The 14,955-nt window shown below is 43.6% G+C and overlaps 1 protein-coding gene across 7 annotated transcripts in view; it reads left to right on the top strand.

Annotated features, from left to right (window-relative positions):
- IL15 (interleukin 15) overlaps positions 1–11,545 on the top strand; it is an 85,174-nt gene extending 73,629 nt beyond the window's left edge. For 6 of the 7 annotated variants that reach the window (XM_038755308.1, XM_038755307.1, XM_038755310.1 and 3 more), the window contains 5 exons: positions 650–759; positions 2,709–2,808; positions 3,378–3,419; positions 6,521–6,658; positions 8,512–8,917. In XM_038755308.1, the coding sequence (XP_038611236.1) occupies positions 650–759; positions 2,709–2,808; positions 3,378–3,419; positions 6,521–6,658; positions 8,512–8,631 (510 nt within the window). In that variant the 3' untranslated portion in view covers positions 8,632–8,917. Of the gene's footprint in view, positions 1–649; positions 760–2,708; positions 2,809–3,377; positions 3,420–6,520; positions 6,659–8,511; positions 8,918–11,353 lie in introns of those variants that run through there. The other variant, XM_038755311.1, reaches the window with a different exon arrangement.
- Positions 11,546–14,955: the final 3,410 nt, after the last annotated feature.

The following is a 14,955-nucleotide window of genomic DNA, read 5'->3' on the forward strand; positions in this document are numbered from 1 at the left end:
TGTTGGGTAGGGACCATCCCTATATGCTGCCAACTTGTACTTCCTAAGGGCTTAGTACAGTGCTCTGCACACGGTAAGCGCTCAATAAATATAATTGAATGAATGAATATAAGTGCTTGTTTCAGCATGGTAGCGGTTGGGATGGAGAGGGAAGGGCAAGATTTCCTTTTTATATCATTCCCTTCCTGTTACTAAGGATGGCATAAAGTCATGGCTGCTTGCTGGTGTCAATCAATCCAAAAATCAGTGGTATTTATTGAGCACTTACAATGTACAGAGCACTGTCTTGGGAGAGTACAATATGACAGACTTGGTAGACATATTCCCTGCCTATGGAGCTCTCTATTGGTCATCAGTTGTGCTGAAGTGAGCTATAGCCCTGTTTCTGCCTTTGTTTTTTAATTCTTAGACTAGCTTGGCACTTCTAAACCTTGGCCCATTGGTTTAGGCCGTATGTGAACTTTGTGAGACAGTGTAGCCAAGGGTCTCTTGAGTGAGGGCATCCTAACAAAGTCACATTGGTTTGTATATTTATGACTTCAAGAAGACTAATGGAAATACATTCATTTTATATTCAGAAAATGCTATGAAGCACTGTCTGATTGTACTACTTGAGTAACGGGGTTTTTTGCCCAATTATATCTTTCAGAAAACTTGCCTGGGAAGTACTTGCATGCCATGCTACCTGTGCCTGATCCTCCACAGCCATTTTTTCATCTTATTAAATAATAAGACTGGCATTCATTTCTTCATTCTTGGGTAATTATATCTTCAAATCATACTTCAGTGCTAGTATTTTTGCTTCTCCAGTGTGACCCAGTGGATAGAGCACGGGCCTGGGAAGCAGAGGGGCCCAGAGTTGTGATTCCAGCTTTGACACATCTGCTGTGCAACTTTGGGCCAGTCACTTCACTTCTCTTTGCCTCAGTTATCTCATCTGTAAAGTGGGGATTAAGATGGTGAGCCCCATGTGGGGCTTAAAACAGTGCCTGGTACAATGTAAGCTCTTAACAAATACTATTAAGAAAAAAAGTTTGGGCCTGTGGATTGGGGGTTCTATGATATTTCAGGAACTGCAGATGAGGACAGTCTGGACTTTGTGGATTTCAGACATCCCCATCAGGTCAGTCTGGAAGTGTGCAAAATGAATCAATTTCCCAACTTTGCAGATATCATGCCTCTCTGTATAGGCTTCAAATTATCCACTGAGAAAACTCCACCTCCTAGGGCCAGCCGTGTTTACTTCCCCCATCCCAATCTTCCCTCTCCACCTTCACTTGTGTGGGCTCTTGCTGTGGCCTTTTAACTTCAGTCTGCCCTTTTTGCTCCAAATCCTGTTGGTCTTTCCCCTTTCACTCTCCAAAACCCTGTCCCGTTTGTCAAGCATCAATCCCTGCCTGTAGCTCCTGGCCTAACTTGCACACTCAGAGCTCTGCTTTCGGGCCTGTTATTGTGGGACAAGAAATTTCAGAGGTAGAAAATCATTCCAAAAGTATTATCTGTCCAGCTTCCTGGTAAGATAGAACAATGTTGAGTAAAATGGTTTGTTGTCGAAACTGGTCTGGGTGCTTTCAGCACTCTGGCGGTGGGAAAATGGCCAAGGAGGCTATTGGTGGTAGTATGCTAGTTGGACAATGAGTATGTGCACAAATGTGCATGCACACACCCATGTCCCCATCCCCACCCCACTAGGTTTTCAGGGCCAGGAATAGATGTAGATAGTCTTTTAAAAATCTTTTTATTAACTGTATTTTTAATGCATGCAAACATCGAGTGCTGGAGTAGATACAAGCTAATCAGGCTGGACAGTCTCTGTACCACATAGGGCTCACGGATTCATTCAATCGTATTTGAGTGCTTACTGTGTGCAGAGCACTGTACTAAGCGCTTGGGAAGTACAAGTCGGCAACATATAGAGACGGTCCCTACCTAACAATGGGCTCACAGTCTAGAAGATGAACTGAAGCATAGGGATAAGTGACTTGCCAAGGTCACATAATAATAATGATGGCATTTGTTAAGCACTTATGTGCAAAGCACTGTTCAAAGCGCTGGGGAGGATACAAGGTGATCAGGTTGTCCCATGTAGGGCTCACAGTCTTAATCCCCATTTTACAGATGAGGTAACTGAGGCACAGAGAAGTTAAGTGACTTGCCCAAAGTCACACAGCTGACAAGCAGCGGAGCTGGGATTTGAACCTATGACCTCTGACTCCGAAGCCCGTGCTTTTTCGACTGAGCCACACTGCTTCTCGTGTGCTCACATACGAGTGGTGGAACCGGGATTAGAACTCAGGTCCTCTGATTCCCAGGCCTGTTCTCTTTCCATTAGACTGCACTGCTGCTAAATTCCAAATCAGCTGGAATTTCTTCCTGGTTCCACCATTCAGTGTTGATCATATCTGCTAACCAGTCCAAGAGTTGCTACCCCACGAAACCCCAGGGAGAGGGGAATGTCAGCTGAATCCTTGTAACTTGGGGTTGGGGATTTACAGTCACAGGACCCCCTTCAAACTCAAGACCCAGGTGTGACTCCATTGGAATTGGCTTTCCTGGTCAAAGACGGCACCACTACCTATACTCACAGATCCATGAATCATTTTAATGCCTTCAGCTGCTGCAGTAAATTCCAGTTTATGCTCTGCTACTGGATGACCAGCACTGACTGTAATGCATATTTTATCATGTCTCATTTGGTTTTATTTCAGCTGCATCAGTGTGTGTCTGCCCAAAACAGAAGGCAGTAGTGATAATGGTACCTGGCAGGCTGTCATAGAAGATTTGAAACTGATTAAAAATATGACTAAAGTAAGTTGGGAGTATCAGAATTTCGTGAGTCCTCTGGTCAATCAGTGACACTTATTGAGCGCTTACTGTGTGCAGAGCACTGTACTAAGTGCTTGGGAGCATTGATAGACACAACCCCTGACCTTAAAGAACTTATGGTCTAGTCGGGGAGAGAGACATGAAAATAAATTACAGATAGGGGAAGCAGTAGAGTAGAAGATGGCTATGTACTTATAAATAAATATAGATATGTGTATGTAAGTGCTGTGGGACTCATGCGCCGTGTGTGGCATTTAAATAGTCAAGATGGGTTGTTGGTTTGGGGGAATCATTTATGGGCTTTCGAAAACCCAGCAGATAGGAAATGAAGTATCTTTATCTGCTTTCCAAATTTATGCTTTTGAAGTTGAATTTTCAGCCTGTCTGCCCTTCAGTGAAAGTTTTCTTATGCAAAGAACTCACTTCCCTCCACTCATGTGACCATCTCATCACAGAGATTAGATCCCCCTGCCCTGTCCCTCCACTGAGGTAAAACTTGCCTTCTTTAAACCAAACCCTGATGTTACATTATTCTAATTATTTTCTTTCAGTTTATTGATATCGATGCCATGTTGTACACTGATAAAGGGCAGGTAAGCACCCAGACAAATGAATTCCTGGTAAAAATCTGAAAAGTGCACTTTCAGCTTTTATCCGTAATGATTTAGACTTCAGCTCTGAATTGCTGCTGGGACTCCAGGAGCAGGAGATTTTTGTTAAAAATTTTGTTCTTTTGGAGGAATTTGGATTTGAAGGATCTCAATCCAGTCTACTTTCAGCCTGGGTGGAGGGGCTGACAAATAGGAGGCAATGTGGCCTGGTGGAAAGAGCAAAATACCGGTTTGCAAGAGACCTGGGTTCTGGTTCTGCTACTTACTCGTGTGAACTTGGCCAAGTCATTTAACTTTGCTCTGCTTCTGCTTCCTCATCTGTAAAATGAGAAATGATACCTTAAGCACAGGCTAGGGAGTTAGAAGACATGGGTTCTAATGCCGCCTCCGCCACTTGTTTGCTGTGTGACCTTGGACAAGTCACAACTTTTCTGTGCCTCAGTTACCTTATCTATAAAATGGGGCTTAAAAGTGTGAGCTCCAGGTGGGACAACCTGATTATCCTGTACCTTCCCCAGTGCTTAGAACAGTGCTTGGCACACAGGAAGCGCTTAACAAATACCACAATTTTTTTTTTTTTTACTTAGACTGTAGGAGGGATGGGGACTGTGTCCAGCCTGATTATCTTGTCTCTTCTCCAGTGCTTAGTACACTGCTTGACACATAATTAAGCACTTAAATACCAGGATTATTGTCATTATTATTACTGCCTTAGGCAAGTAATTTAATTAATCAATTTTCTCCTCTGTAAAATGGGCATAAGATGCATGTTCTCCCTCTTGTCTTAGACTGTGTGGAACAGGGATTGTGACAGATCTGTAAATCAATCCCAGCACTCAGCACTGTCCTTGACACACAGAAAGTGCCTAGTATATAGTACTAGTATTACAAGAATCTGTTTTTCTAAAATTAGTTTACATAGAATAATCATTCCTTTGGAAAGTTCAAACACACATTCAGATCATCGGTGAAAAAAGCCTTTTAAGCCAAGAACATATCACAGTAGAGTTCTTCCAGACCTGCTGCAGGGTGATTTCAGTGAAATTAATCAATCAACAGTACTTATGAGCTCTCATTCTATGCAGAGCTCCATAGTAAGCATTTGGGAGAGTACAATAGAGGAAGTAGGCACAATTTTTGCCCTCCAGGAGCTTAGTCTAGTAGGGGAGGGTGACATTAAAATAAATTACAAGTAAGGGAAGCTATACAGTATAAGGATAATACATAAGTGCTTTGGGGGTAAGGTGAGTACTAAAGACCTTGCAGGGTACTCAGAATCAATTGCCTAGGTGACACAGAAAGGAGAAAAGACGAGGTTAATCTGTTAGGGAAATCTTCCTGGGGGAGGATGGTTTGATTATTGAGTGTTTTCTTTGTGCAGAGCATTTTGCTAAGTGCTTGGGAGATTAAAATACAGTAGAGTTGGAAGACCTTATCTCAAGCCTAAAGCTTGAGATTTCCAGCCCCCTTAATGAAAAAAAAAAAATCCTTGGACACTCTTGCAGTCCCTGTCCAATCAAGGGATTGTTGATGACTAGAAACAAACAGGTTTTGGTCCCCTAAAGCTGATTCTGCATCATCCCATCATCTGGACTGTTTAGGGCCCTAAAATACCCCTTGGGCTATTAAACCGGGATTTGGGGACTGTAATAGAGCTTCTAGATCAAAACCACTTTTGATTTGACTCTCTGGAAAATTGAGACCAGGATGGAGTTGAAGGGTGGGAATTTATTGATAAATTTGGCCACGGAGACTCATCCATGGGCCTCCATTGGCCTGGCTTTCATCCCATGACTGACAAAAGCAAGACGCAGCATTTGCCCCAGAGTCTAGCAGCTTGGGGATCCTAAAGGACCTGAAGCCAGGTTTCCAGCAAGGTTTTTTTTGTTCCATGAGAAATCATAACTTCATCCTTGCACTCTGACCCACCTCCCGAATCCAACGTATTGAAAGTGCCTAGAAACAGCAGGGCCTAGTGAATAAAACAGAGGACTGGGAGGCCTGGGTTCTAATCCCAGAACTGCTACTTGCATGCTGTATGACTTTGGCCAAGTCACTTAACTTTTCTGTGCCTCAGTTTCCTCATCTACAAATTGGGGATTAAATATTCATTTTCTCTCCCCTTAGAAGCTGAGCCCCATGTGGTACTGCAGTTAGCTCATTGAGGGCAGGGAATGTGTCTATTGTTGCATGGTACTCTCCCAAATGATTAGTATAATGCACTGCACACAGTAAGAGCTCAATAAATACGATTGAATGAATTGGGGCTGATCTGATTGTATTGTACCTACTCCAGTGTTTAGTATAGAGTAAGCACTTAAATACCACTATTATTAATATAAAACTCATTTATGCATATTACACTTGTTGCATTGCTGGAGCTCATTTAATAGCACAAACTGCCAGCATGCTTTCAGTTGGTACCTTCTTTTTAGGTGAGGACTGACCTAATCAGAATGACCCCCAAACCTCAAGCACACCCCCCCACCAGCTTTCTATCAATCAGTCACTGATATTTGAGCACCTACCATGTACAGAGCACTGCAGTAAGCACCTTATTCAGGAAGATCCCAGGCCAAAGGTACAACTACAGGGAGGAGAAAGAACAATTATAAAATATGCAATAGCACAAATGTCAGTACCAAATAACGGAACAACCAACCAAAGATGTTTAGTCTTATGTATGATTAGTGGGGCAATGGAAATTAATCTTATGTTTCCCAAAATATATCATTTCAATCAATCAGTGGTATTTCTTGAACATTTACTGTGGGCAGAGCACTATATTCAGCGCTTGGAAGAGTATACTACAACGAGGTTGGTAGATACATCCCTGCCCTTACCCAGGATGAGACAGATAGTAAATTATGGGTATGTCCATAAGTGCTGGGGGGCTGAGGGTGGGGTGAATAGCAAGTGGCTAAAAGGTATAGGTCCAAGTAGAAGGGCAATGCAGAAGGGAGACGGAGTTGGGAAAAAGAGGACTTAATTGGGGAAGGCCTCAGGGCCCTTGTTCATAAAATGTGTATGGATAAAATTACATACAAATTAACAGATTATGGAAATATTTTGATTTCTTTTAGCCAAATTGCAAAGTAACTGTGATGAGATGCTTTCTCCTCGAGCTGCATGTAATTTTGCACGAATCTAATGACAAAACTCTTAACAGAACAGTATGGAACATCATCATCACTGCGAATAGCACCTTATCATCTAAAATGGTAAGGCTCAGTTCAGCCGGGCTCATTTGACAAAGGTCCAGGACCCAAAGCAGGCGCAGAACCATCCAAAGCAGAGTCCTGATAACAAGGGTCATTAGATAGAGCTGAGCTGGCTCCCCAAAGACTCCTCTTCACACATTTAGTACAGGGCTCTGCACTGAGTAAGCACGTGAATATTACGGATTGGCTCTACCCATTTTAGAGTTGGAAAAAATGAGACCCAGAAGAGTTGTGTGGCAGAACCAGAAATAAGCATTTAGTAGTGCTCTGCATCCAGTAAGTGCTCAGTAAATATGACTGAACAAATGAATAAGAGGCAAGACTTCTGGCAGTTAGGACAACTTTCCCAGAGCCCTCACCTGCTTTCTTCTGTCACCCAACTGCTAAAAAAGTGGGGATGACTTTTGTGTCACAGCTGGATCGACCCTGCGGTGTGACCACTTCCTCCCCTTCCCTTTCCTTGACTGCAAACCTTGTCAATCCAATCCTGAAGATTGCTGAGAAATGTAATTCTTCACTTGCCTCAGATATTCTAGAGTCAATCAATAACATCACTGAGTGCCTGGTGTTATCTGGCCACTGCATTAAGCTACTGTATTAAGTTTGGGAGAGTACAATAGAATTAGCAGACATTGATTTAGGGAATTACAGTCTAATTTAGCACAAGAACTTTCTCCTCACCTGACAATGACCCCAGTCTGATTGCTCATCAGAGATCAAAGGCAAGCTGAAAACCTGAGCACTTATCAGGAGTGGGGAAAGAGCACTTACCAGGGGCGGAGAAAGAGCACTGTACTTGAGGAGCAATGTGGCTCAGTGGAAGAGCATGGGCTTTGGAGTCAGAGGTCATGGGTTCAAATTCCAGCTCCACCAACTGTCAGCTGTTTGGTGGACAGCTGTTTGACTTTGGACAAGTCACTTCTCTGTGCCTCAGTCACCTCATCTGTAAAATGGGGATTAAAACTGAGCCCCCCCCCCCCCCCCCCCGCCGCCGTGGGACAACCTGATCACCTTGTAACCTCCCCAGCGCTTAGAACAGTGCTTTGCACATAGTAAGCACTTAACAAATACCCTTATTATTATTGAGGAGGGCTCAGTTTAATGGGGAAGACAATCAGACATAAATTGATGACTGTAGAATAGTTTAAAGAAGGTGAAAATTGACCTGCTTGAATTATGGCGCTTCTCTACATTAACACCAAATAAAGAGAAAACTTGCATTAAAGTTCTGCCAGAAAGCCCCTGTAGCATTCCTTCAAGGGGAATTCCTGGAGAGTGTGAGTAGGTAGAGGAGAGGGAGGAGAAGATCAGTAATTGGACCCTGCAGGGCTAAATCTAAAGCAGTTTGTCTTCTCCTGGAGGCAGAACTGTTTCCTCCCACCTGAACCACAGTCCTCCCTCCCAGCCAGTGGCAGGGCTAGACTGTAAGTTCTGGAAGGGCAGAAGTCAGAAATACTGTTTCCTTGTACTTTTACCAGGTGCAGGTTGTGTCCTCTGGGCTGCTCAAGCAATCATATTTAATTGAGTGCTTACTATGTGCAGAGCAGTGTACTAACCACTTGGGAGAGTACAACACAGTTGATAGACACATTTCCTGCCCATAACATTATGGGCAGGGAATATCTGCTATATTATCTCCAAGCATTTAGTATGGTGCTTGGCACACAAGTGCTCAAAAAATCTGATTGACTGAGGCAGGGAACATGACTTATGTTACACTCTCCCAAGCACTTAGTACAGTGCTCTGCACACAGTAAGTGCTCAATAAATTCAATTGATTGAGGGGTGGAGAAGTCTTAAAAATCTCAGCTCAGCTCCTATGTTTAATTTCCTCTCTATCCCTTTCTTTTCAGAGTACAAAAGAATCAGGATGCAAAAAATGTGAAGAGTTTGAGGAAAAAAACTTTACTGAATTTCTAGACGATTTTATGATTACTGTCCAGTCATTAAACAACCCCTCCAACATCACCTAGAGCCCTTGTCATCATTCACCATTTCTGTGGAACCCATCAGTCTGTTTCTTCCTGGCATGTAGAAGCAATGATCAAGCATCTTAACTGTGATCACTGAACAGGCTCCTGGAGGAGCGAGGAATTAATTAAAAAGGGACCTGACTCTCTTTAAAGGCACAAGGAGGAGATAGGAAATTTGAGGACTGTGAATGGATGGGGACCTGTTCTGCCTTCGTTGTTTTAATTTATTGTTGTGCAGCAGGCACATATTTGTATAAAATGTTCAATAAATTTCCTGTACAGCTTTTAATCTTGTAGGGAACTTTTGTATTTAAGGCATGAAAGTATAAACCCAGAACACAGGGAATGCCAGGTGAGGAAACCAAAGTCTGAATTCCTTAAAGTACAGATCTGTGACTAAAATCATCCTACTAATAAAGTCGCACTCCCTCAGTCATGCAGAAGTTCATTCACCTTGATGAAGTATAAGGATGAAGCCAGAACTGTTTTTTAAAACCACAAGTGCCATAAGGAAATTTCCTCAGCACCATCTGTCCCCAGGGATTTCTCTCCCTGCCAGGCTTGCCATATACAGTTCCCACCCTCACTGGCACCTTGATTTCCTACCACCTTTCACACAAGTGTTGGGGGGAAGCACATAAGTGTCTACCCTCTCCCTTATCATAGATACAGGGTAACTGTTCGGAGCTTGCCCTCCGAGAAGCAGCGTGGCTCAGTCAAAACAGCACGGGCTTTGGAGTCAGAGGTCATGGGTTCAAATCCCAACTCCTCCAGTTGCCAGCTGTGTGACTTTGGGCAAGTCAACTTCTCTGGGCCTCAGTTACCTCATCTGTAAAATGGGGATTAAGACTGTAAGCCCCCGTGGGACAACCTGGTCACCTTGTAACCTCCCCAGCGCTTAGAACAGTGCTCTGCACATAGTAAGCGCTTAACAAATGCCATCATCAGCATCATTAGTTCCCCAAACTTACCAGACTCAAGGCAGTGTTGGCAGCAGGGAACCTCCCCTTTTCTTGCTTTCCATGTTCCCGGGTCCCAGAGATCAGAAGATTTTGGGTGTCACAGGCAGAAAGCACAGCCATAGCGAGCCAGGGCAGGCTACCTCCTGCCGGCTAAATGATTCTGGGCCAGGTTACATCTTGGTGAGGTTACCAGGGCCTGTGGGAAGACAAGAGATTGTTGAGGCTCATGGGATGGTCCTCTGAAATTGAAGCTACTGGGGTTTCGAGGGAGGGCAAAGCAGGTTGGGGGGCTGCCATCATCGTCATCATCATAAATCGCATTTATTGAGCACTTACTGTGTGCAGAACACTGTACTAAGCACTTGGGAAGTACAAGTTGGCAACTGCCAGACACTGTGAGAACAGCACAGCCTGCTTCAGTGGCTCAGGGATAATGAGTCCATTCAAAGCTGGCAAACTGGTATTCACAGTAGGGTAAGGTAGGTCTGGCCTGTCTCATTGCTTTTTTTGTTGGAGTCGACCAAATGTGAACCTGATCACAATGGCCGGAGGTGCCTGACCCTCCAGAAATTACTCCCTTTCTTATGTTGCAGGAAACTTAAGTCAAGAGTGCCCCACCTCCAACTGGGCCTCTGCCTTACTGCCCTTCCTCACAGCTCAGGGCCCCATTTTGTAGACCAACCATACATTGTTTTCCTTTGCCATTCTGAAGCTATGACTTCACCGAGCTAATTATCAGCTTTGAGAACAAGCATGTTTTTAATGACCTCCGCCCCAGATACACAATGATTATAAAATACTTGCAATAATCATTATTTCCCACTTGCCTGGCATAGTCAATGGCTAGTACTTATTCATTTAGTTACTTACCTTTTCCAGTGAAATTGAAAGCAGAATCCCTGCCCTACTGAGAAAGACAGGAATAACACAAATTTGAACAGAAATAATGAAAATCATATGCACACATAAAAGATCAGACACTTGCTTGGGTTTAAACTGCATGATTATCAATCGATCATTTGAGGAAAAGAATGGTCAAGTGGTTAGAGCACAGGCCTGGGAGTAAAAAAAAACCTGGTTTCTAATTCTAGTTCCATCACTTGTCTGCTGTGTGACTTTGGACAAGCCACTTAACTTCTGTGGGCCTCCATTACCTCATCTATAAAATGGGGATTAAGATTGTGAGCTCCATGTGTGTCTAACCTGACCAGTTTGTACCCCAAACTGCTCCAGCGCTTAGAACAATCCCTGGCACACAGTAAGCACTTAAATATCGTTAAAAACAATCATATTTATTGAGTGCTTACTGTGTGCAGAGTAATATACTAAGCTCTTGGGAGAGTCCAATATAACGGCCATGGTGGGCATGTAGCCTGCCTGCAAAGGGAGTGAATTCTTACCCATGGCTATGAGGAATGGCTATTTCTAAGGCAAAAATTCATTTTTTAATGGTTTCTGTTCGGGTATCCCCAAGGCAAAAGTCCCTGGGGAAATCAAGCGTCCAGGCAGTCGGTGGTTCCATTACCTGTAGGTGCTGCCCGGGGCTCAACCTGAATTTCAGACCTCCACTCTCTCCTTGTTCCTCTTGGAAAGGAAAGAATCATACAATTCAGAACCCCATAGAGAATTTCCAAATTCAATCAGAGGAATTTACTCAATATGCATACTTTGCCCTATTGGATCATCTGGAAAGAACCCATTTTCCTCAGAATTTGACTTACAGTTTTGTCAAAGACTTATACTTTGTTCATTCTTTCTAGGAGAAGAAGAAAGGGGGAAAAATGAAATACCTGTTTTAAATGAAGATGCCTTTCAGAACTGTGATGTTCAAATATTCAGGGCTATAATGATTCAGTTTTGAGTTTGTCACGCACAGTACGTTATGCAGATTCATGCATATTTACAGCATTCACTTTGTCATGTTGACTCAATAAATGGCACATGTTCATTTATGTTGGGCACTCTCATTCTTTACCGTTGTTCGGAAGATAGTTGGTTGTGCAGAAAAATAGCTTGTCCTGGAACTGGACTGAGAATGGCACTGGCCATGAACCTGCAAAGGAAAAAATTCGAACAGCGATGAAAGCCGACAAAAGCTTACCGACAATTGCAAAGTTCTCAAAAGATCAAACCAATTATAATAATAATGATGGCATTTGTTAAGTGCTTACTATGTGCCAAGACCTGTTCTAAGCACTGGGATAGATACAAGGTTATCAGGTTGTCCCACTTAGAGCTTACAGTCTTGATTCCCATTTTACAGATGAGGTAACTGAGGCACAGAGAAGTTAAGTGACTTGCTCAAAGTCACACAGCTAAGCAGCAGAGTCGGGATTAGAACCCATGACCTCTGACTCCCAAGCCCAGGCTCTTTCCACTAAGCCATGCTGCTTCTCAAATTAGTTCTCAGTTAATCAAGGGATAGCTACACATTAACTAGAGACACAATTGCTAAGAAACCTGAAGAGATTTTTAGATTTAAAAAGTGTAAAACTACTTCCAGTTTAATCATTTTCATCTGAAAGCTTTCCCGGCGCAATTTGTTGGGTAGCTAATTTCATTCTTTCATTGATTCATATTTATTGAATGCTTACTGAGGGCCAAGCACTATGCTAAGTGCTTGAGAGGGTACAATATAACAATAATTTTGTTTATTTCTACTCAGAGGATATTATTTTGGATGGTCGCATCTAACAGCCAAAACACTTTCTAAATGTGCCTTTTAACAAGGACATCAAGACATCATAATATGCCCAAACAGATTAATAAGCTGGTTTCTGAAATGCTTGGAAAGGAAACATTGGAATAGTCACTTTTCTCTAAGAAAAGATTTTTGTACTCATGGCTTCACCGTGTCAGTGGAAAAAAAAAATGACTTCCCAGTCTGTTTTGTCTCATCGGACAATAGTATTTAGTATTTCTAGTGCATTTTACATCAGGTATGGAAATATGCCAAGGGTTCAAAGACAGGAAGTGGAACTGAATTCTTAAGAGTCAGGCAACAGGCTCAAACAGCGAGGCCAAAGAGAATGTCACCATCAACTGCTACTGTACTTTCAACTGGTTTCAGCTGGGTTTACAAGGAAATCTGGACTTATGAGGAATTCTGGGCCTCAGTTTACACAAACACATTATACAGAGAGCAAGCTTAAAAATGCCTTTTAATCCCAATTAACCAGATTTCTAACCAATCTCCCCACCTGCCTGAAATACCTGAATAATTGACTTCTATTATTTTGGAGGCAGATTTGTTCAGAGGCTTTTCTATTTGTGGGCACCCAGATTCCTTCAAGTCAATAGTGGGACAGGAGAGGGAAAAGGAAGAGGACAGAGATAGAATGGGAGATAGAGACAAAGAACGAGTCAGAGAAACAAGTCCTGAGGCACAGAGGGGCTAAAGAAATATTTATCCTAACTGGCTAGGCAAGTCAGGCTTCTGGAAGGGATGGAATTCAAGGAAAATCTTGAATGAGAAGAGAAACAAGATGTTTAGGGGAAGGGCACTCTTTCCTGGCATAAAAGGTGGCACCCAGGGAGCATGCCCCCACCTTGGTCCATTTAGTAAGAGCATCTCACTTAACTAACTTTGGGTAGCAGGGCTATGGTAGCACTGAGGTAAAGCAAAAATTCCTCACTCTCGGCTTCAAAGCTCTCCATCACCTTGCCCCCTCCTACTTCACCTTCCTTCTCTTCTTCTTCAGCCCAGCCCACACACTCCGCTCCTCTGCCACCACTAACCTCCTCAGTGTGCCTCATTCTCGCCTGTCCCACCGTCGACCCCTGGCTCACGTCCTACCTCTGCCCTGGAATGCCCTCCCTCTGCCCATCCGCCAAGCTGGCTCTCTTCCTCCCCTCAAAGCCCTACTGAGAGCTCACCTCCTCCAGGAGGCCTTCCCAGACTGAGCCCCCCCTTTTCCCCTCCTCCTCCTCCCCTCCCCATTGCACCCCCTCCCTCCCTCTGCCCTACCCTCTTCCCCTCCCCACAGCACTTGTGTATATTTGTACATATTTATTACTCTATTTTTATTGATGTGTATATAGCTATAATTCCATTTATTCTGATGGTATTGGCACCTGTCTACTTGTTTTGTTGTCTGTCTCCCCCTTCTAGACTGTGAGCCTGTGGTTGGGTAGCGACTGTCTCTATATGTTGCCGATTTGTACTTCCCAAGTGCTTAATACACTGCTCTGCACACAGTAAGCGCTCAATAAATACTATCGAATGAATGAAAAGTACAAGGTAACTAATTCAGGCATCATCCCTGTCCCTCAAGGGTCACAAGAGCAAGAGTTTGATAGGGAATAGCCTAAAAAGCGACTCAGTGGAGGCCTAGAGCCAAAAGTGACCGAAACTAATCTGTAAGGTTATTGCAAGAGGCATGGGGGGGGGGCGCGGGAGGGAAGGGAGTGTCAAAGGGGCAGGCAAGGAAGCTCCCAGATATGCAGTCCATTAGAGGAGGCATACACTGAAGGTAACAAAAGCAAACTAGTCTCAGCCATATTTAAAAGTTTAAACACTTAATGAATGTAGCTACTTTAAGATTCCTTTGACATTAAAGTCACTTTTCTCATGTCATTCTTATAGCTTCAGTTATCCTGCCCTTCACACATGTTTGGGAGAGCCTGAGAGTAATGGTCTATGGAAATGCTAAGGCCTTCCCAGACTGAGCCCCCTCCTTCCTTTCCCCCTCCCCCTCACCCCACCCTACCTCCTTCCCCTCCCCACAGCACCTGTATAAATGTTTGTACAGTTTTATTACTCTATTTTACTTGTACATATTTACCATTCTATTTATTTTGTTAATGATGTGCATCTAGCTTTACTTCTATTTATTCTGATGACTTGACACCTGTCCACATGTTTTGTTTTGTTGTCTGTCCCCCCCTTCTAGACTGTGAGCCCGCTGTTGGGTAGGGACTGTCTCTATATGTTGCCAACTTGTACTTCCCAAGCGCTTAGTACAGTGCTCTGCACACAGTAAGTGCTCAATAAATATGATTGAATGAATGAGGGAAAAGATGGGGAGAATTTGCTTCCAGGTCTCCTTCCCCACCTCTGCCCCTCACCAAGCAAATGTTGAAGGGAGAGCACTAGAGTAGATAAAGAGAAGCAGCATGGCCAAGTGGATAGAGTGGGAGTCAGAAGGCCCTGGGTTATAATCCTGGCTCTGCCAGTTGCCTGCTGTGTGACCTTGGGCAAGTCACTTCACTTCTCTGGGCCTCAGTTTCCTCATCTGTATAATGGGGACTAAGACTGTGAGCCCTATGTGGGACAGAGCCTGTGTCCAACCCAATGGCTCTCACGGGCTCTCAGTCTAAGTTCAAATGATCACTTCAGGGACCATTTCACCATCCTTTTTGG

This window comes from Tachyglossus aculeatus, chromosome 12 (genome assembly GCF_015852505.1).
Source record: "Tachyglossus aculeatus isolate mTacAcu1 chromosome 12, mTacAcu1.pri, whole genome shotgun sequence".
Taxonomy (NCBI): Eukaryota; Metazoa; Chordata; class Mammalia; order Monotremata; family Tachyglossidae; genus Tachyglossus; species Tachyglossus aculeatus.